This window comes from Drosophila arizonae, chromosome X, assembly GCF_054131065.1.
Source record: "Drosophila arizonae isolate 15081-1271.41 chromosome X, UAZ_ARI_1.0, whole genome shotgun sequence".
Lineage (NCBI taxonomy): Eukaryota > Metazoa > Arthropoda > Insecta > Diptera > Drosophilidae > Drosophila > Drosophila arizonae.
The window spans coordinates 7,055,213-7,079,976 of NC_142927.1; the positions used below are offsets into that span (position 1 = coordinate 7,055,213).

Here is a 24,764-nt window from a genome sequence, read left to right on the forward strand (position 1 = left end):
TAAATATATAATGTAGTATAAATATAAAATGTAGTCTAAATATATATTATTGTGTACAGCCTGAGACAAGCGAAATCTATGTGTATATTAGCAAAGTTTTTAAATTAGATGATTAAGCAATGTGAATTTTTATGTAAAATACTAGAGTGTATTACTGAAATTATCTATATACATATGTATACATATTTTAATTGTTAGCATATAACTAGATGAATTACTCTGAATTACTGACACATATTGAAATTAAAGTGCAACTTAAAAAAAAAAAAAAAAAAAAAAATTATTGTTATATTAAAGATGTTTTTTTTTTTTTTTCATTCGAGAGCTCGACTAAAACGTTGCAATGTTATCGATATCGATACTATATTTTTCGATCTTAAGTGCAAGTTCTTAAAGTACGCAAAAGTAATAATTATATATGATTGCTATATGTATTTATTTATATATAAATATGTATGTATATACCATTATATACATTTAAAAGCCATGGATGATAGCAGCCGTGCTTTGAGTGCAGAGTATCTCTCGGCCGTTCACTTTTGAATAACTCAACTTTGCATATGGCTAGATTAATTCTTGACTTTTCTGCTTAGTTGATTGAACTTGCCGAATACGTCAGGAATTGGCAGTTTGAACTATTACTCACGACTCAAGGTTAAGAAGTTGCGCAACTTCCCAGCATGGATCGAGCACGCGATGTTCGCAAGTTTCGAAACGATAACAGCAACAAGAACAAGAACAAGAGGAAGAGGAAGAAGAGCAACAACAATAACAGTATTGGTAACAGCAGCAGCAGCAACACAAACAACTGTGTCGTAGCTATCGCCACCCTTCAACACCCATACACACACACACACACACACGCACACACATGCAAGCGTTGCGTCGCTAGCGGCATGCGCGTGAGTGTCAAAAAAGGAGTGCGGGCCAAAAGGACAAACGCACACTAGCACTAACACTAACACCAACACACAAGTCACATTTCGAATTCGCATTCGCATTCGCATTCGCATTCGCATTTTGGCGATGTGTCTGTGTCTTCGGCGAAGCTGAAGTCGTGAGTCAGCCGAGGGCAGGCAGAGCCAGCCGTTCAGTCGAGGAACGTAACTCGAACGCAACGGACGCTCGGGCCGCGCAGCCCCAGAGAAAACACGAGCAACGGAGCAAAATAGCAACAACTGAAACAGCATTAATAATAATAAAACAAAAAACAAAAACAACAGAAACAACAATAAATAGTGTGTGCAGCAAGTTGAAAGAGAGTGCGAAAGAGAGCGAGAGAGCGATAGAAAGGGCATATTGAAAGGCCAAAAGGAAACAATCTAGTTCTTGTTTTGCTATTTTGTTGTTGTTGTTGTTTTTTTTTTTGTTTTGTTTTTTATTGTCAGCTTGCCATTTGTTTAATTAATTGAGTGAACGTGTGTGTGTGACTTTTTTTGTTTGTGTTGGTTGCTGAATTCTAAATTCGCCCAGCGGCGAAGTGGAAGTTACGTCAAAAGGAGCCAGCGGCCAACAACAGCCAACAGCCAACAGCAACAGCAACAACTACAGCTGTAGCAACTTGTACAACAGCAACAGCAACAGCAAAGCCAACAATAACAATAACAAGCGACGCGCCAAACTGTTTTTGGCCGCCTTTGGCGCGTCGTCCTTTGCCATTTGAGTTACCATTTGTTGTTTTTATTTTTATTTATGTTGTTTTTGTATGGTTGTAGTTGTTGCCATTGCCATTGTTGTTGCAGTTGTTGTTTGCTTACATTTGATATTACCTATTTGCTGATTTTTTTTTAGCCGGCATCGGCAACGTCAGCGGCTACGCGGCTCGTGCTTATATAAAGTGTAATATGGAAGCATGTCTTCCACATCCAGCTCCGTGCTAGCGCTGTCATCGTTCAATTTATTATTTTTCACCCAAGGTAAGGCAAATGGAATATAATACGCATAACTGCCAGCTTTATATAATCTGCAAAGATACAAGAAATTATCTTCGGGCACACCGAAGCCTATATACACTAGCCGAGGCTCATGACTCGTGACTCATGAACTGAAATGATCAAGCAATGATTCTTTGATGTATATAACATCTCTAGTGTCTGTAATGTATTATGAAAGTAATTTAGTTTAGATTATAAGTTTGGAAATTCTCTTACTCTTACTCTCTATCTATTCCCCATATGCATATAATTAAAGAACTAGATCGTAATTAGATCTCAAGTGGTATCTAAAAGAAATGAGATGATGCCTTTATATATGTGTTATATCATAGAATTGGACGAAGAGTCTGATCTATATTACCTTGTAGATGTATAGCATATTTATTTTACTCTCTACTTTTTCTATCTATTCTTCATCTTTATACGATCAAAGAACTAGATCGCAATTAGTTAGAGATCTTGCCTATGATAGTGATATCTGATGCGTATGAGTACAACCTAGCAGTCTTCAATCTTTAATTTGTGGTCACTGATCTATGATAGATATAACATATACATATACAATATATGGGTATATATTATATTTCATATCTTATATTTCTTTTATCTTTTATTTCATTGACACCTTATTATTCTTTTACTCTCTCTACATATTCTTCATATGATCAAAGAGCTAGCTCGCAATTCGATATCGTTTGATCGGTGAAAGGTAAAAATTGTCTAGCCAGAGGTCATGTCTATGATAGCGATACGTATAAGTATGAACAGCCTAACGACGCATTGAGTTGTGGTTGCTGATTTATAATATAGGTTATAACAGATATATGTATTCATATATACCCACCCATCTATAATACCCCTGGGTAGGTGCATTGTCGAGCAATAATAGCTCACAATAGCCGCTGTTTGCGAATCGATCAAATATTCTATCTAAATATAAACGTCGCAATTGTTGCTCATACGCCGTGTGGTACGTCACGGTACCTGCGCCCGCAACTAGCTATCAAGCGTTTCCATAATTAATAAATCAGCTTTAAGTTTTGGCCGCAAAAGCCCAGCGATGCAACGTGACCCAGTTTGGCTTCGCATTGGCCGGGCCAATTAGCTTGGCCCATGTGAATCAATCCCTAACAACCTGCCCTTGCCCTGGGGGAGTTGCTAAGCTGGGACAAAGCTGAAGGCTCTCTGCATGCTGTATCATTAATTTTAAGGTTGCAGCTGACTGAGCTCCGCTGATGATGTGAAATAAGCTCGGTGATCAAGTATACGACGAGTAATACCAGGGTAGGTTGAAAACAAAATGAAATGGGTTAAGGACAAAGCTAAGCAGGCATATTAAACAAATACCTGCATTTTATTTATATATGTGTATAATTTAATATGTATATTTTTTTATTATCAAAAACTTGAAAGCTGCTTGGGTACACTATTTATAGTTATACATATTATTTAATAGAAGCCATGAACATGAATTCGTAATTAAGTAAATGACGATTTGTTTCTTTCCCATCTTATCTAATCATATTTTTGAATGGTATAGGATATTTCTGTAGTCGAGCAGCTCATTTATTTGGTCATATTTACTATTTGGGCCAGGCAGATAAACCAATTCTCTTTGTTCATTTGATTGATTGCACTTTCGTTTTAGGTACCGGGTGTCCAGTTGTTGAGCAGCTCTCGAAGCTCAGTGCAATCTGTAGCAAGTTAAGCAACTGAAAGTTATCAAATAGAGACGATGGCCCCAGTAGCAAGTGCATAATTTTAAGTTAATTTTAGTTTAATATTATAGTATATAATAATTCAGTAAGTCTAAAACTCTCCTCAAGGTAAGGTTTATATCAGTCTTCTTCGCCCCATTCAGTCATTCTGTTCAGTTGAGTGAGATATCTTGTAGTCGAGCAGCATATTGACAATCTGGACCAAATGTCTGCCTAATTATGTTTGCACAATTCATTTATTACTTTTTTATACTCTTTCAGAAAAATGAAATTATTCGTAATTAGTCTCTCTTTTCATTTGCATAGGGTATCTTGTAACCGAGAAAAAAAAGTTTTGACTTTTGCATATTATTTCTGTTTTTCATATTTGTTTTATTCCATTTTATTATATTTATTTATATTGCCCTTTATTTTTAATAAATTTACGGAATACAAAAGAGTTATGTTTTACATTTTTTTAAATTTAAGAGTACAGACACCTTATCCTTTTCTACTTAAAAATAATAAATTATACAATGGAAATTGATTTGTTAGAATTTAACATAAGTTCTCGAAGAAATTTATTTATATTATATTATATTTATTTATTTATACTTGAATAAAGGCCGGGTATCTGGCAGTCAAGCAAAGCTCGTCTTGAGCCGAATAAAATCTTCAACAAATGAAGCAACTGAAATTTAAATATATATTCACATAGATATGTATGTATGTGATATAAGACTTAGTTCAATCTTTTTAATCCTACCTGGTAGAACTCTTAATTTGAATAGGGTATATTGTAGCCGAGCAGATTATTGACTTCTGCATCATATTTCTGTTTGCCAGTTTTTATTTATTGCATTTTATTATTTTTTTATTTTTATTATTATTTTAGTTTTATTACTATTTTTGTATTAAGGCCGGGTATCTTTCAGTCGGGCAGCTCTCGACTCCAGCCGAATGCAATTTGTAGCAAATGAAGCAACTGAAAGTTATAAAATATATATTGATTTTTTGTTGTCGCTTCTTGAGTTGCGTCAACGAACTATTCGCTTGTTTTTGCAAAAGCTTAGTTTGCGGGGCGGCTTTGGCATTTTATGATGGGGAGCTCAGAAAGAGAGAAAGTTCGACCATGTGCGTATTATCGTATTATTTTTACAGTTAGCTGCTTTCCGTTTGCCATTTAGCTTGTCGTTTAACGGCAATTTAATGGGCTTATTGTTCTGTTGTTGCGCAATAAATCTCGGTTGACTAAGTCGAAGTCCAGCTAAATAAACTATGCAACGTACAAAGGTTACCCCTCCGTGCCGCCCTCCGCCACTAACCACCCCGCGCCATAGTCCTTTGCCAGCAACCCATTTGTTTTACTCCCGGCCAACTCGATTTGCATGCAAATTGCGTATAAATCCTTGAGTCGTTGCCGTTCCTGTGCTGCTTAGGTCCCGGCTTTAAAGCGTGGGCGTTGCATGCACTCACGAGGCAAGACTCACGATGCACGACTCACGAGAGCACGACAAATCATTGGCAATAGCTGCCACAAAACGCGGCACGAACTTTCCTTTCATTCTTCTCGATTTTGTTTTTCTTTTCTTTTATTTTTTATCTCTTCTCTTTTGGTTTTTGGCTATCGTCCCGTTCGCGGTCATCTAATGGCCGAAGCGTTTACTTTTAATTAAAAAGTTCTTTTCGGCCAGCCAAGAGTGAATTAATGAGAAACGGCATCGCGCACACGCTGAGCGCTAACAATTCAATTTCGCCAGCGCTTTCAATGTTGATATTTGTCCCGAAACTTCTGGCAGATGCTGCCGCCATCCACACTTAATTAGTGCGCGCACACGACCTGGCCGACATTCCTCAGCCCGGCCACAATGATAGCAGGCCCAGCCCGGCTCGACGCGGCACCGCGCCTCATATTGTACGAGTGGGCCAGCCGAGTGAAAGGAAAATAGCAAATTTTTAATGATATTGAGTTTGCCTTTCCTGCTCTTATCATCTCTGGGCCCTGTGGAGGCGGTGCAGACAGGCGCCTCCAGGCAGAAACTCTCGAGCTTGCCTTGGTGTCTCATAGCACAGGCCAATGGGCTTGAGTAAACCATATGGAGTCCTTACTCTTGCAAGGACTTTTCATGTGCCCAGTGCGCATCTGCATCCACAACTAGAATCTGGCTTAGAGATACTCCATGTTAGCTTTAGAATGAAAATGGAAGTGCTCATTGCTCTAATACATCTTTTGTTATTCTAGTTCTACTATTTCTACTACTATTTCCGCGGCAAATCTATTTTCTTGTACTTCGACTACTACTATTTTTGCTAGTAATTTTACTTATACTCCTCTGTTTACTGCTATTTCTGCTACCACTTTTTCTTTGACTACTCCGTCTGCTACTTTTTCTGCTACCACTTTTACAAATACTCCTCCCACTACTGCTATTTGTGCTACCACTCTTCTTCCGTCCTACATTAATTGTACCGATCCACATACCATATCTACTACCATATCTACTACCTTATCTACTACCACACCTACTACTTTATCTACTACTTTATCTACTACTTTATCTACTACCTTATCTACTACCACATCTACTACCTTATCTACTACCACACCTACTACTTTATCTACTACCATATCTACTACCATATCTACTACCTTATCTACTACCACACCTACTATTTTATCTACTACTTTATCTACTACCTTATTTACTACCACATCTACTACCTTATCTACTACCACATCTACTATTTTATCTACTACCACAACTACTACTATTACTACTTCGTCTACTAAAATATCTACTACTACTACTATTGCGTCTATTAAAATATCTACTACTACTCCTACTTCGTCTACTAAAATGTCTACTGCTACTACTTCGTCTTTTAAAATATCTACCACTACTACTACTTTTACTAATCCATTCCATCTACTACTATTCGAGCGATGCACTTCTATTATTTCTACTACTCTATACACTACCATATCTATTACTATTTCTACAGCTCCATTTACTACCATCAGATCTATTTCTTCTACTACGCTACCTAATACTATTTGTTCTATTTATATTACATCTAGCTCTTTATACTGCCACATTTGTAACACTTCTTTAGCTTCGCTTCTCTATCACTACTCCTTCCTCTACTACTTATATCACTATTTATGCTACTATTCCTACTACTACTTTAACTACTATTGCTTCCACTACTACTTCTGCATCTATATATACTACTATTTCTACTTTCCCTCTTATCACTATCATTGCCACTTTAAGAACTTATACTAAGACTTTTGCTCCTACATTAATTACCGTTTTTTGTTGTACTCCTTCCTCTTTCTTTCGATAGGGCTTCTGAGTCTGCTTCCTTTTGGCATGGCATACGTTTCGGACTCACGCTCGTAACGTATTGTCGCTGGGACCGCCTTAAGGCGTTTGCATATTTAACCCGGCTTCGTTTCAATGGGAATTTGTGATTCGCCGCTTCCAGCTCGACTGCTTCACGTGTCACGTGTTGCTTGTGACAGGCGTTGGCTCTTCTGCTCCACCGATGCATGTGCTCGCCATGCATTATGCATGCAAGGACATCGCCATTTCAATGGCAGCCGACAGCAGTCAAAATATAAAACAATAAGTAGACAAACAGAGCGAGCGACCTGGGTCTCAGGTCCTGCATTAAGGTGCAGCCAAAAGCCATTGTGTGGCTGACTAATTGTTCGGTGGGCACGCCTACGAGTGGTTGCGGTGATTGCGATGGTTGCGGTGCTTGCGGTAACTGTGGTGGTTGCGAGTGGTTGCACGCCTGTCGTTTCTGCTTAGTTAGCTGCCGATGGCTTTCGGTGGCTGTACACGTTGGGCTGACGTGTTTGTTGATGTTTTCCACGAACAGGGGTTATTTTTAGTTGCAAAGTGCAATTAGGGCTTACAGCTGCAAGCTGCTGCGACAATGGCCAACAGCAACTAGCTGCGACTGGCAACAATGCGCTTTGGTTATTTCCCCAACTCAATGCCAAGCGCTAAAGGTTAGGTGTCAAATATCATTCATTCTTTGTTCTATACATAAACACAGGCCAAAGACGCCTACACACACACACACACAGAGATAGAGAGAGAGATAGAGGCATGTGTGGGAATTTGATTTTGCATTGATTTTCCTATCGATGGCATTGAGTGGACGCAAGGCTAAGAATTCGACAGCTGATGCGCAAAAGCCTGCCCGGAATTCATTTAATCAAATATAGCTGTCTCCATCTTTGGCATGAGATGCACACTCTGCACTTACAGGGTATGCATATGTAGTTTTGCCAAGCCTGTGCTGAAGCTGAAGGATGAGGCGAGGCGCCCTGGATAAAATGCTGAATTTGTGCATAAAAATGCATGTATACCCTGTAATTACATATTGTTAGTTGAAGAAATATTTTGAAATACTCGACAAAGGCTTCTTCTAATACCAAGTTTTGCTCGTTTGAATTACAGTAGAATCGGGCTATAACGAATCCGCTTATAGCGTCCGTACGGTTATTGAGATGAGAATTCTGGTTTCCAGAATAGCTGATATGAGTAAACTTATATGGTTATCCCGTCTTCCGGTTATAACGACAGTCCCTAGCGCGTCGTTATAACCGGATTTTACTATATATTATTAAAAATGCTTACAAATCCTAAGTAATATACTAGAATTACAGGGTATATGTACATACAATAGTTTTAGTTAACCGACAAAAGCTTCTTTCCATGCTCTTTCGCTACGAAACTACGCATACGAGGCACAAAACCATATGGCAAGCGGTATGCCACTTAGTGAGTGCACGATTACAGGGTATACTTATATTTAGCTCAAGAAATACTCTGCTTCGACAAACGCTTCTTATACTCCCCCAATCATAAGAGAGTGTATGAACTATAGGGTATAAATACTTTTAACATCGAAAAAATTCTTTGGAGTAACAAACCCTTCATCATATGCTAGTATTAGCTGAATTACTATAAAAGCTATAAAATTTAGAAAATTTGAAATTACGCCCAATATCAAATGACAATTTATGGACACCTAAGTAAATGCCTGAACTATAGGGTATACACATTTTTGAGTAAAACAAAAATTTTGCAGACATAAACTTATTTTACAGCAAATAGTACAAAATTACGAATACGACACGTGTAACAAAAATCGTATGGCGTGCTTTATACCCCATAGTGGATGCATTCTTTACAGGATATACATACAGAAGCCAACAGAAGGAAACAAAAAACATTTCGCACCGGCAACTAGCTCATATTACACTATGTTTACTTTAATTAAAGTAAATGTTATATTATTACGCATACGCCCCATGCGCAATTCCCATAATCATGTGGCCACATTTATTTGTATGGTGATTAGTGTGTGTTATATTTACAGAGTATTCACATATTTTTAATCAAAAAATACACGCGTTGCCTATTATGTGAAGTGCACAGCAAATGCTGTAGCTAGGAAATTACACATACGCCCCATGTGCGACGCCCTGAATCATTTGGCTAGTTAACTTTGCGGCGACAGCAGAATTAAGTATTTAATTACAATTGACATTTGTTCGCTCTCAGTCTCTCTCTCTCTCTCTCTCTCTCTCTCTGTCTTTCTACCTCTCTCGCTTCGTTCTTTCCAACTGCAGACAGGAGCTGCCAACGCTGTTCTTGTATTTTTGGCATTCTGTGTCGTATTCACGTTGCCACCAGCGAACTGCGACTGCAACTAATTATGAATTTTAATTAATTCTGGCAGACTGCTACTTTGTTAACTTGCAGGAGAGAGACAGCGAGAGAGAGAGAGAGAGAGAGAGAGAGAGAGAGAGATGAGAGAGATGAGAGGCAAAGCGAGCGCTCAGATTGCTTGTGTTGTGCTCCGAGTGAGCGTCATTGTCCGCCAACAGCAACAAATCTCTGCCATCGGCCATCTGCCAAATTGCCTCATTGACCTCCACTCGGTTGATTTCTCGAGTCCAGTCGGTTACACTCACAAATGGCCCCCAGCTGGTGGCAGCTGGAAAACAATTCTAAATATGCTTTCAAATGCCAGAGAGCCCCACTTTGCTCCCACCCCTCGCCGCCCCTTTCCAACAACTGGGGCTGTTCTCCTTTTTGGCTTGTTTGCTCAGCGCATTTTGCACAAGATTAAAAGCTCTTTTTCTATTACAATCATAATAAAAATAATAATATTAATAACAATATTTGTTTATTGTATTTGTGGGAGATGTTAGCCGTGTGCATTTATATACCCTGCAGTGCGAGGGTGAGCTATTGGGGTATATTGATGGGAGTGAGGCTGTCTCGGGATTCCCAGAACTTTAGATATTCGCATTATATGGGGTATATAAAAAATCTTGAAGCTGGATGAGTAAGTAAAACTTAATTCTAGAAAACAGAGAGCTCTTTTAGATGGAAGACTGATTTATTTAAAAGATTATTATACGATGTCTACTGTCTATATAGATATTTCTCTATTTCACTATGTCTATCTCTCACACAGACTACATATTCCGATATCTCTCTATAATATTATTAATATCTCTCCATCTTATATTATCTTTCCATCTCCCTAGCTCTCCCTCTATCTCTCTAACTTTCTCTCTCACTTTTTCTCTCTTTCCAACGCTCTATCTTTATTTCCCCTCTTTCTCATTTTTATCCCCTTCTCTCATCTCTCTTTCTTTTTCTCTCTGTTTTTCACTATGTATATCTTCCTATCTCCAGAGAGAGAGAGAGAGAGTTACATATATAGAGAACATCTCAGAGAGAGAGAAAACCAGAGATATATTTATATAGACAGTCATAATCGCATTTCCGCTTTTCCCATTGCCTAACTACTTCTACAGGGTATCTGTCAATCCTTGCTTAGCGAAAACTTCCGCAAATACAGTGAAAGCCGAGATGGGATGCAATTGAAAACGAGTCGAAGCCAAGCTACGAAAAATGTTTGTCAATTGGTTAACAACATTGTGGCCACCAACTGCAACTGGACTTTGAGCTCAAAAGCCGTTGAAAAGTAAAGGAAGCAAAAACAGAAAAAAGAAAATTGCATTTGAATCGACCGGAACGTGGCTGTGCGGCATTTCCACTGAAGTCCAAAAGAGCCGAAATGAAAATCGCCAACAGAAGCAAAACGTAGGGGGGAAAATGTATATGGCAAGTGCAAGTGCAGTGGGGCGTATTCGGTTGCGTAACACTGGCTTGGGTTGGCGTGGCGGCTGCATTAGGGGTGCTCCTTATTCCTTTGATAAATGAATAAACCCACTTGATTTATTAAAATTAATTTATTATTAGTTTTTATTCAATTTTATGAGCAGAAGCATGCCGATGCAACAGATATGCTCCTTTGAACATTGTGAATGGGTTAGCAGAAACTATTTCGTTTGTGCTTTCACTCGATGGGCAGCGCGCAGAGAAGAAAGCTAGCAGCTGAAGAGTTATATACCCTAGACATGTTGTTGAGGGGATATGGGTAGAGTGCTAGATTATATGTGGACTAGTATGGATAGTATGGACATATGTAGTGTCATGATAAGAGTATTAGGATATTGTAATATGCAGTCTAGTATATTACTTAGTAGATTTAGGATATTGAAATATGTAGTCTAGTGTATTGTTGTTTATAATTTGTTTCATTCCTTTATATTTCTTGCAGGATAGGGTATCTATGGTGTAGGTCAATTAGCCAGCATAAATATCTGAAATATAAACTTATTTATTCGTTATTCTAGTCTAAAGAATCTCAAATTCATCCGACTCCACAGCAGGAATCTTATCTGTTGTTATTGATATTCAGATGAAATGTGAGATGTATTGAATGAATCCATTCTAGAGCGAATGGCTAGATCCCAATGCAGCACCGAGATTCTCTGTCTTGCGCTTTGTTTTGCACAGATTGAATTTTGTTGACTAGAGGTCGCTTCGCTGAGATCCATAGAGGCATTCCATAGGAGAAAGACATATAGAAACGACTATAGCCTATAGATGTTGGAATTGCTGTTACCCATTAGTTTTCTGCTGGAATTAAGGTTAAGATTAATTAAGATTTTCCATTTACCAATAGTTTCATTTTAATAGTCTACACATTTACAGGGTATGCTGGGAGCAGAGCACTTCAACAGAACTTTTGGGCCATACTTAAATAGGCTGAATGCTTTATTGCAACATTTTCATCCACTTGGTATCCTTGCCTGCCTCATAATCCATCCAAATGAATGCTGATGCGTTTCCTTTCAATTTCTGCTCCAATTTTAAGCTTTTTTTCATACTAGCTTCAAGTCTGGCTTAATTAGCGGCGCCTACAATGTATGCAAATTCCTGTAGAATATCGTGCTGGTCATGCAACGGCATATATTAAGTTGAATCGATAGACTATATATAGCATTCAGGTGGATGGAGAGAGGGTCGCACCTGAAAGCCGATGAGAATTGCTTGAATTTTTGATTTAACAAAAGAAGAAAAAGAAAACATAAACTCTATGAAATTTCATTGCATATTCTCAGACACTGCACCATAATGTCTTGTATACTGTGTGTGCGTATGCATGACTGTATGTGTGTGTGCGTGTTATGGCCTTTTGTTTCTACCAACTGCAGTGCAGCACTACTTGCCCTTATCTGGCGTTAAGCTCGATATTCCCACACTCTGACCCCATGCCACAAGGCCTCCCTCTGTGTGCATGTGTGTCTGTGTGTTTGTGCGTGTGCGTGCATATGTGCTTTTGGTATGACTCCCCATCTCCCCTTTGCCCCATTTCAGCAGAGAGCATATCAAACATTTCAAAAGTTGTTATTACTGTTCGGGTGGGCCAGTTCGCATTTGCTGGCGCTTCATCAACATGATGATGATGCATGCAGAGCTGACTGCATGACGGACGGCATGACAGACAGCATGACGGACTGTGTGACAGGCGGAGACAAGCTTCACTCACATTCAAGGCAGCAGCAGAAGAGTTGTTTGATATACCATTTCATTGCTACAAGCAAAACTAGATTGAAAACTTGTTCCATAAAATTAAAATTGAATTAGAAGTGAATGGCTATTTCTCTGAGTGTAGTCATTGAAAGTTTGCCTGAGAAAATATACAAATTTTGAATCGAGCAAAGAATGAACACAAAAATAGAAATAAGAACCAGTTCAATGCCAAAATGAAATTTTGTAGACAGCAGAACGACTCGAGTGCTTCAAGTGCATAGCTATTTCTCTAAGTGTAGTCACCTTGTTGATATAGCATTAAATGTTGAAGCACTGAGAGCATGTTTAGTGCTTAGTTAAATGACGCATGCTGATGCTGCTCCTGCTGCTGCTGCTTCTCCTCCTGCTGCTGTTGCTGCTTCTTCTGCTCCTGTTACTGCTGCTGTTCATTTTTGGACGTCGCGTTTTTGTCTGCTTGCTTTTGGTCCTTTTACCTCTGCTTTGGCAACGATAAAGTGACACACACACACACACATACATGTATATATATATATCTACACCTACACAGCAACATTTGTCAATTGCTTTCAATGCCCAGGGACGCAAAACTGGGAACGTGACTGAAATGTACTCGAAATGATGAGCAGAAACTTAGCTGACAATGAAGCCGACTCAACCCGAGCGCATTAAAGTCATTTTCTGGCTCAGCTGAATGCAAATGCCGGCATTCACATAATTACTGTAGCTTGAACGTGTATCAGGCGAAGTACGAAGAGTTATGAAGGGTTCGGTCAAGATCTGCTTCAAAGGTCATTCAGACTATTCAGACTTGAAGTTCAATTCAGTAAAATGCGATGTATTTTCTTTGAATTTGCACAGTAAAAAGAAAAATTTGGTAACAATTTAAAGTTAGATGGGTGACATTGGAAATTTACAGAACTCTAGGGAACTCTGTTTTATAAAGAGGTAAGAGGGCGTGGCAAATCGTGAGCAGCTACAGGATGAGGCAAATTTAGGCAATTGATATTTATTTGCTATAATTTTGGCTTTAATGGAAAACTTAACAGTTATAATTATATTCGATACTAACTTAAATTATTACTATTTACATACTGTTAACCTTAACTAAGTCACGAAAATGCTATAGGGCACGGTTACTGTTTTATGATTCGTTTTATGCCATTTTTCATTAAAATTCCTAGGGCCTTGGCCGATAGGTTCCCGCATAACTGGCGACTCCTTAAGAGGATGTTTTCTTAATAGAGCTAAGACTCTTCCGACTTCAGAAAAGCCCTTAAAAAGATGTGCGATACGAGCAGCAGCAGGCTCAGCCAACACATTGAGGCGCATTTGAGTACGTGACAAAGCAGAAAAAAATGACAATTGAAAACTCGTTACTCTCCATATGGGGCCAACACAGTTGGCGTGGATTGGGAGTAATTTCAAACCACATTCTCACATTCATCACAATCATGACCAATCATGATTATATGGATCAACGGCAACGCAAGTCCATCAGGTAGCTTTCTGTGGTTGTAATAGTGTTTCGGCGAAAGCTTGTGGATTATCCACACTCAGAATGCAACAAATCTGATTATGCGATAGCACAAAGTCATGCTTAAGTGGGTTGCATCAGTTTGATTGCCATATAATGAATGAAGTGCACATTGAGAGAGATGTCAGTAGCTCCCTAAGATATAGGTAGATATAACCAACAATATATTACTATATTACTATATTACTATATTACTATATTACTATATTACTATATTACTATATTACTATATTACTATATTACTATATTACTATATTACTATATTACTATATTACTATATTACTATATTACTATATTACTATATTACTATATTACTATATTACTATATATATATTACTATACTATATATTGACTCCTGAGAGAGAGAGAGAGAGAGAGAGTTCAACAGCCATGACTCTCAGCCAAAATATCGATATTAGCATAAATAAAATTTGATATATGTCTCTATTAGAGCAGCAGCATATTTTATATACATATCTACCCAGAGATCTCTTATTATCCCATCCCCACGCTAAACATCTAGCATAAAATTTGTTATATACTTTACCCCATGCAGCAGCGTATTAAATCGATAGAGCCACATCTCACAGATCCATAGACAGATCTGTCGCTAGTATCGACTTTTGCAATTCAAATACGCTTCTCATGAAGCTCGCACTCTGAGCGAGTATTGGGCCGTCGCTATAGTCCGCTTCAGGCTTCAATCATCGCTCGTCTGTGCACTTTCAGTCGGATTACCATTTTAAGCATGGCTCCCACCATAAGCGGCTTACATCGGGCTATTAAGCGCGTCAAATGGTTGGGAAGTCCCCAAATGGCAGCGCCGCGCAGTAGGCAACAGTTTTTGTCGCTGCTGTTGTTGCTCTCACTTATTCATGTTTCTGCCTCAATATGTCATATGAGCTGCCAGTTTTTTGGGTACATATCTCCATATACATATATGTATGTGCAGCTGGCCTTTATCAATTTCAGAACTGACAGTTGTCATGCAAAATTCATGTGATATGCCTTTGAATAGCTTGGCTAGCTATGCGACATGTTTGTCTGACGGGCACAGCATTTACTCGTTTCGATATTGATATATGCACGGGCCAAATAATGTTGTTTTTATGAGTTATTGTTTTTACTATTCCAATGAAATGGGGAAGCTACGGGTATGAGCTCTCATGTGAAAACAGGACAGATCGGTCGAGCGAGCACAGTTGATATAGTCACGACCATGTTCGTATGCCTATCTGTCAGTCCGTCTTTCTAACTGTTCATATGAGTTGCAACTGCTAGAGATTTGCAATTCTGAATATAAAGTACTGTACTATGTTTCGAAGTATTATTCTATTACATTGTTGATACTTCAACTCATTTTACAGTAATCGATAAAAATCGATAATAATATATTGTGCATTATGCTATCGATCAATACAACCAATACAAGATATTAACAATAATACATGTGTACATACATTTGTATGTATTTCAAAATTAAAAAAAAAAACCAAATTTAAATAATTATGTGCACATTAAAATTATTAAAAACAAACTAAAACAAATTAAAGGTTTATTAAAAACTTTATTGTTATTCTTCAACTTCATATGGTAATTAGTCTGTTTCACTGTCTTCAAAGATCTTTGCAGGTTATAATTATGTATTTTCCCTTTCGCGTAAATTTCGCGTTGTACTAAAACCTAATTTTTCCAAATCGCCTTATATCGAAATCGCGTTGTATAAGACCGCGCTATACGAGGGATACCTGTATATTTTGAATATATAGTACTGTATTATGTTACGAAGTATTATTCTATTACATTGTCGATACTTCAACTGATGTTGCAGTAATCGATAAAAATCGATAATAATATATTGTGCATTATGCTATCGATAATAATTATTGTCGATGCTTCAGCCCATTTTGTTGCTATCGATAATAATCTATAAACGTATTTCTTAATAGTAGAGGTTTTGTGACTTAGCATATAGACACATAGGCCTATTAGTATTACAATCTGAAATTTTGATTGAGAACATCCATCTGGAATAATAGTTATCCAGCAAGTGAAGTCCTTAAGTGCAGTCCAAGCGCAGTGACTGCGCAGTAAGCAGCGCGTGTGCCTATGTGTGTGTGAGAGAGTCTGTAAGTGGGTGTCTAAGGGTTTGTGTTTTGCCCTGACTGAATGATTGGAACAGCAGCTCCGCAGGGTACCTCACGTTTCAGGGTATTTTCTATCCTGTCTAGCGCCGGGTTTGCCGAATGATTGGAACAGCAGTTTTGCATGGCAAATAAGCTCCCCTCAGAGTGAATGCTTGAAGCGCTTGCTCTGCAGGCAAAGTCAGCTCCTCAGGGTGATTCCTAGTTGAATATTCCCTTAATTGGAAGAGCAGCTTTGCAGGGGAAATCAGCTTAGTTTTTCCTAAGCTCCTCTGACTGAATGCTTGGAGCAAGAAGCTCCTTCAGCTCTTTAGGGTATTTCCTTGTCGAATACTTCTGTTCAAAGCTCTCTGACCTGTGCCTTTAAATTTTTCGGTCGCCGTTCCCAAGGGAAAAATGATATATTGACTTGGTGCCTTTCATTTACATTTTCATTTTCATTTTCATTTTTATTTCCTTCTTCCCCTCAGTTTTCATGTTAAAGTTCTTTGCTCACCTTTTTGGCTAATTCCCGTGTGCACAAAGCCATAAGCTTTAAGGCATTTTGCATATGAAATGAATTTTCAGCTTTGCATCTCAAGTCGAGACTATTTGGACTCAGAGATTGATTAAAGACGAGTAGAGAAAAGCGCTTTGTTTCTTGGAGCTGATTGATGCTTCATAAGCTCTGAGAATTTGTTAGATATTTTGTAATGCTGAATGAATCTGTGCCACATGAAAAATTAATGAATATTTGTAATATGGCAAAAGTAATTCTAGTTTGACTCAGCTCATCTTCCGCTCAGTTTCTCTGTTGTTCGGTAAGGCCAGTGAATTGCAGAAAGATGGCCAGCGAATCGATGATGAAGAACAACATCTACCTTAGCCCCTACCTCTATTTATACTTCTACCTCTGCCTCTACCTCTGCCTCTACCTCTACCTCTACCTCTACCTCTACCTCTACCTCTACCTCTACCTCTACCTCTACCTCTACCTTTACCTCTACCTCTACCTCTACCTCTACCTCTACCTCTACCTCTACCTCTACCCCTACCTCTGCCTCTACCACTACCTCTACCCCTACCACTACGTCTATCACTACTTCTATATTAATATGCATCTCTATCTTTACCCCTAACTCTATCTCTATCTATCTTAGTCCCAGTCTCATAAGTTCTCTCTTCTTTTGCAGTGCTAACGGTGCTCAGTATCACCATCAAGTACAACGAATATGCGACAGACAAGGGCGGCAATATTAGCATACCCTGCATAGCACAGGGCAACATTATGTGGGTCAAGGAGCACGGCAGCAATAGCACCATTATACAGGTGATTATAGATCTAACAAAATAGAGCTTTATCTGACTATGAACTATTGTCAAGCAATGCACATTATTTGAGCTATTTCCGTATGTGAATGCCCCTTCTCTTCCATAGACGGGTCGTATATTGGTGTTGCGCAATGTGAGCACCTCGGACAGTGGCATCTACGTCTGCTTTGCAACGGTGCCCCTCACAACAACAACATCAACGACAACAACAACAACAACAGCGAGACCAACAACGGCAAGGGGGTTAACCATGCCAGCGACAGCAGCAGAAGCAACTACCTCAGCGCCGCAGCAGGAGCAGGAGCTGGAAAAGGAGAAGGAGCGGGAGCTAGAGCCAACGCAGCCTGTCGAGGTAGAGGAGGAGCAGGAGTACCGCGCCTACCAGCGCAGCAAACTAACGGTGCGCACCACACCCGGCCCGGTGACCCAGCTGTACTTCAAGGCCTCCACCATATTGGGCTTTCTCATTTGGCGCTTCAACAAGACCCAGTCCGGTGGCTATCCCGTGCGCAGCTTCACGGCTGAGTATCGCAACATCTCGTACCGTCAGCCGCCCTACAATGCCAGCTTCGAGCACGCGTGGAGTCGCATGGACCCCATCAACATAGCGCCCAATGTGGTGAGTAGAGTGCCCCTGTCCCGGCGCCCACTTCACAAGAATCATTTCCGCTACAAAATCACTTCCTTCGAGTCACAGCGCCAAATGGAGGTCTATCGGCTGGCGCCCAACACCACCTACGAGTTTCGGATATGGGCCAACAATGAGCTGGGCAGCGGCACGGTGGTCACCACCAATGTGACAACATTGCCCGAGACCAAGGAGGAGGGTAAGCGGCCACTTAGACTAGCTGTCTGCCTGTCCCACAGCCAACACCAAATACAAATACTAACTAACTAATCTACTAGCTAACTAAACTACGAACTAACTAAACTATAACTGCTATTAATAAGAATCGATTCTTAAACAAAGTCTTAGTTCTAGCTAGATAAACATTCGATAGTTATCTTGCTGTCGTGCCTATCTAGTATCTATCTGTAGAAATTGCTGTTATTTGGTGTCAACTGTACGTGGCGCAGGATCTACATATATGTATATGTATATGTCCTGTGCGGCGTTCTACTAGTAGTAATTAACTATTGTCTTTACAACTTGATTTATCTATAATTTCACACACTCACACACATACATACATATATCTACAGAGATATATAGATGATTTTATTTCAAGTATTTTAAGTAATTCGTAATTCTGGTAATTTTGTCGTTTGTCATCATCTCTCTTTTTTCTTATCTATCTCAATTATATATATACGTACGTGCTCGAGGACCGTGCAGATCTCATACGCCTTATTAAACCCGACTTAGATAATTTCGATCCGCGCATTTGGATAGTCGCCGTCAGCATAGTGCTCGGAACACTTGTGATATTAGCCATCGGACTCTGTATTGTGCTCTCTAAGGAGTGCTATCAGGCAACGCAAATGGGTACAGCCAATTCGCCAACAACAATAGCAAATAACTGAAACTAAACTGAGATATATATCTGTATATATATATATGCCATGATATATGTATATGCATATATATATGTATATGCTGGACATACACGATTTATGATTTGGCTAATGTTGTTGTTATTGTTGCTCGTATTTTAACAAACAAACAAAATGCAAACAGCAATTGTTGCTGATTCGAAAACGCAACTCGTTGCTTGTCATTGTCATAAGCATTGTCATTAGCATTGCCATTGTCAGTGTTGTAAATTAATCTGAATCCCAAATGCTTTTAATGGACTTCAGGCACTAGAAAAAATTAATATGAAATATATCAAAAATATATATAAAATTCCGAATGTAAATATAGTGCCTGGGCTCCATTAGCGTGCTTCTTCTTATTCTTTTTTTTTTTTTTTAATTATATTTTTTTTATCTGCCTTTCTTTCCACACATTAGCTTTCGTTTCATACATACATACATAAGCTATGCATATTTGTATTTGTTGTCGTTGTTGTTGTTGTTGGTGTTCGATTTCGCATTGTTTTTGGTGTTTGATTTATGCTTATTAAATATTAAATACTAAATATATATGTGTATACATATATACATATGTATATATATTACTAGTTGTTGTAGCTACTCTTAATAACTATCATTAGCTGCAAAGCCAATATACTATATACATATATATGTACATAAAATTCCACTTGCTTATATATCATATATAGTATAAAATGTATGCATAAATATGTGTACATATGTATGTGAATTTATAGAATTTGCAGTACAGCTTTATGCATATAATACCTATATTTTAAGTCAATAAAATATATTTAGCTGCAAGCGATAAAAAGTATTGCCAACAAAATCTAAATTTAATTAAGCTAAATTGATATTCAATTCAATTAAATTTCCAATGAAATTTCGAGGAGAACATAATCAAATTCAATTATAAATAATTCAGAGTCTTGCAGTCGGGCACCATCGACTGCATAATACTCGTTCGCAGCTCAACCATATTCCAACCATATTTTGTAGCTTGAGTTTAAAAGAGGCTATATATATATATATATACTATATACTATATACTATATACTATACTATATACTATACTATACCTTAGTATTATATTCCGAGTTTCCGATATGGTAAAGCATTGCCCAATGTTGAAAGTCTCTTAGATGATTTTAAGTTCTTAACTGTAGAAACTGCAGCTATACAGATTTTTCACTCTCCTACTGCGCGTTTAATATATACATATAATATATATTTTTAGCCTTCAGTTGTCCACAAAATATATATTTCTTATTTCCATCCTAAAAGTGTTTGAAGTGTAATAAATTGCTGTACCAAATAAACTCTATTAGCCACGCCCCCACAACTTGATTGATCTGTCGAATATGTGAACTGTAAATCGTGTGCTAAATTTTAATATTCTAACTCAAATTAAATCTTTTTGAAATTTGAAGTCTCTAAAACCTTAAATAGTATCTTTTTAGACCAGCTACAAGATTTGAGTATAGAAAAGTATATATGTATGTATATTCAAATTTCAAGTCTTTGCTTAAATAGCGGACGGATGGACAGACAAACGGATGTGCAGGCAGACAGACGGACAGAAGATGGACGGTTTAGCGGATAGTAGAGCGATGGACGACCGATAAAGAGACGGATAAGCAGATAGATAGGCGAATGGGCAGACAAACGGACAGGCAGACAGACGAACGGATGAGCCACTAATAGACGGATATACAGACAGGCAGATGGGCAGACGGATAGGCTGGCAGGCATACGGATAGGTAGACGGATGGATAGAGAGACAGACGGAACAGAAGCGGACTAGTGGATCGCTAGACGACTGACAGACAAATAGAACGACAGACAAACATAGCATAAAGCTAATAGACTCTTCTGTGTTCGTGAGCGAGTATAAATGCCAAAAATGACTAGCAGCAATTAGCTATTATAAAACTATATATTAATACAGTTCTCAATCAAAATACAATATTTTAAAAGTATTGAACTAAACTAAACTAAATGCCGTCTCTACGCAAGACCTCGATATATTAGCGACCAAAGTATTTTAGCCACAGCTGTGATAGACAACGAGCACAATCTCAATGCGCACCTAAGAACCATAAGTAGAGCTCTAGAAGTATGCACTGAACAAGTAGGAACATAGAAGCAAATATTACAGATAATAATACTAATACTAATACTATTGAACTTTAAAAACAAAACGAAGCTTTAAGCCGTGACCAAGAGTGAAATGAAAAATGAAAAGTGAAAAGAAAATGAAACAAAGTACCTACATATATATATATGATATGATATGTAATATGGGCAACTTGGCAGCGTGTGATACGTTCGGTGATATATGATTTATGCTTTCCTGCCTTCCTCTGCTGTCACTTTGCTGTTGAATTTCCATTTCGATTTTCAATTTCCATTTTCAATTCAAAACTCAATTTAAATGTGTAATAAACAAATTAAGCAAATGTTAACTTAACTATATATTGATGTTGTAAACTATATACACACACCTATATATATAAATATCTGTTTATATATATATATTCACATATACATAAGTAGCAATTAATATTCCATTTATGTGCTTTGTGTTGTGGCACGCCAATTAAATGTTTGAATCCTTATATAAAGAAAGTCAAATACATTTATCGGAACATTCTCTAGAGTCTTGTATTGTTACCTCTTTTAATTTCAGTTAATGTGCTTATTGTTAGACATACATATATGTCACATATACACACACACATATATACAGACTCACACGAACGCTTGGTTGAGTTGAATTTACATAAATGATATGCAGGCACATATTACGTATACGCAGCGCTTGGTCGCTTTTGGGCTTAACAGCTGAGCTCATATACTAGCATAGAGTATATGCCATTACTCACATACATATACACCCACTCATATATATGTTTGCTTCAATTTGAAAATATTATCAAAATTGTGTTAAATAAAAATATTACGTATACGCAATGTTGCTCGCCTTGCCAATATGTGAGCGCGTTTAGCAGCATATACATATACACATGCACATACAAACAGACGCACACATATATACACCTACAGTCATGCACACACATGTCTGCCTTAATTTGAAAATATAAACCAAATTGTATTACGTATACGCCGCATTGGTCTCGCTTTTGCCAGTTTTTAAGCGCGCTTTACCGCCACAAACACACACACACACACACGCATACACATATATATGTTTCTATATATGCACATTAACACAATTATTGAAAAAAAAAAAAAGAATCTAAAGCAACTAGCAAAAGGTAATGTAATTAATGTCAAATGATGTTTAATGCTATTTTTTCGTTCTACTCTTTCTCTATTTGTCTCAATTCTCGTTCCATCTCTATCTCTTTTCCTCTCTCTCTCTCACACTCTCTATCTATTTCATTTTCCAATGCACACACATACTTTCTCTCTTTCTCTTTCTCTCTCTATCTTTTATTTCTCTTTCTCTCCCTCTCTCTCTCTCTCTCTCTCTCTTTCTCTCTCTTTCATATTGCATTGACTCTAATTTCTATATCATGCTATGCGGCCTTGTAGAACTCAAAGATGGTTGGGACAGCATTGAGCTTATACCGAATATAATACTTAATCCCGGTTTCAGTGAATCCGACGGACCCAAGAGCGTGCCGCCATTCACGCGCACCGTCATCTTTGGCCACAATGGACAGCCCTACAACGATGATGATGATGACGACGAGGAGGAGGAGGATCCGGAGCCGACCATGGAAAAGTTTAAGCGTAAAGTTTCGGTATTCTTTACAGGTCCCACCATCAAACGTATTTGAGAGTACAAAGTGCAATTTACTGGCTACGCCCGTTCAGATCTATCCAGGTTGTTTTTGATTGTGCTACGGTTAAACCCAAATTATATATGCACATACATACATACTCGCATACATTGGTACATCAGTACATACATCTGATGTACGTAGAGCTTATCGTTTGTGCTGCAGGCGCGATAATTTGATTTTCGGTTTCATTCGCTTCGACTATGCTATGTTATCTAACTACTGTTAATTGTTGAACAACATTTTTGTAACACGAACTGAACACCCCTATGAGAATGCTAAAAATAGCTCGGCTCGAATCCAAAAACTTTCCACATTTTCGCCCAAGCTGAGGGAGAGCTCACTCTGTAGATAAACGTGAAAGGTGTTAACAGAAAGTTGCAAAAACCGAAATGCGAAGTGTTCAACATTTCGTGCTCATAGAATGTATTTTGGACAGGTTAACACACACAGACACACACATACACTCTGGTGTATTTTACATAATGAAATGACAAAAAAAATATTGCTGTGATATAAATTCAATTGAAGGACATTATAAAGATTTATTCATACTCGTATATAGCAAAATCAAATCTCGAACATGAACACACACGCCCATACATACACTGAGAGAAATTCTTAGCTATTTTTGTTGATGTAGTTAATTACAGTTACAGGCATAAATTACATAATTGCTGAAAATAAATATTTCATGTAAATAATATATATTTATATACATATATAAAATATATGGATAAAATGTAGGAACTTTTAAGAGTTTTAAAGTATATATAGATAAATTTGTTTTTTTTTTTTCTAAGAAAATATTCAAAGATTTAGAAAATTTTTAATATATAAATATATTTTAAAACTCTAAAAAGTTTTCAATATTAAAAAATATATATATGTATATACATATATATATGTGTGTATCTTCTTATTTTTCGAAAATTAATTTTAGTAAAACAACAAAAGAAGCTGCTCGCAGATTCTATATAGTTATGATTTATTCAAGTCCGATAATCAAAAAAAAAAAAAAAAAAAAAAAAAAAAAAAAAAAAAAAAACTTAAAAACTGTGAATGAATTTTATAATAGAGCAAATATTTTGCACTATAGCGCGCACCAAGATGAAGAATAAGAAAAAACAAATATAAAATTATATATATACATGTGTACAGTGTACATGTAATGTATGGAGAGTTATATAAACCATATGATTTCCGCATGTTAGGAAAGAGTTTTTCTAAGCATTCAAAACAAAATAAAATAAATAAACAAATTGCCTGCGCGACATAATTTACAGGATGAAAAAAAAACAACATATATATCTATATATATGTATAAATTTAATATAGCTAAATTGCTTCCAAAACTTTAGTAGATACAAGCGAAAGCAAACAATGAAATTGTTATTGATTTTACCTTTAGAAGAAACACGTTCTGTTTTCAATGAGAATTTTCCAATGAGCACATTGTATAAATATACTACATATATATATACACTATATATGTATAGCTATGTATATTATGTAAATTAAGAAAGACTGTAGCTAACTGTTAACAGACATTTAGCCTGATTGCTATGCTTTATAACTTAACTGTATTTCAGTTCTACATTGCTCTCGCCTTAAAGCTAACAAAGTTATCAGCAATAGTTAAGAAATATCTTCAGCTGCACTTTCAGTTCTTTACCACGATATGGAGAGAGGGGGGAGGAGGGAGAGGTAGTGGCATAGAGGTATTTGAAATACTTCTGGATTATATAGAGAAGCACGCTTGAGCCTTAAACTTCGCTTTAAGATGTTTACCGTTCCGTATATGCAAAAAAAGAAAAAAAAGAAAGAAAAAAAAAGAAGGAAAATAAACAAAACTAT

At 37.5% G+C, this 24,764-nt stretch overlaps 1 protein-coding gene across 4 annotated transcripts; it reads left to right on the plus strand.

The window, feature by feature from the left end:
• The first annotated feature begins 421 nt into the window (after positions 1-421).
• LOC108618979 (uncharacterized) lies at positions 422-23,963 on the plus strand. Of its 4 annotated transcripts, none has more exons than XM_018015236.2 (7): positions 471-1,238; positions 1,792-1,916; positions 17,424-17,560; positions 17,669-18,181; positions 18,260-18,389; positions 18,899-19,048; positions 22,721-23,963. In XM_018015236.2, exons 2-7 carry the CDS (start codon positions 1,853-1,855, stop codon positions 22,960-22,962), a joined length of 1,236 nt encoding a protein of 411 aa, XP_017870725.1. In that variant the 5' UTR covers positions 471-1,238; positions 1,792-1,852; the 3' UTR covers positions 22,963-23,963. The 4 variants fall into 4 exon arrangements, with proteins under 4 accessions (XP_017870729.1, XP_017870726.1, XP_017870725.1 ...); XM_018015234.2 differs by having other exon boundaries at positions 505-1,238; positions 22,657-23,963; XM_018015240.2 differs by lacking the exon at positions 18,899-19,048 and having other exon boundaries at positions 422-1,238.
• Positions 23,964-24,764: the final 801 nt, after the last annotated feature.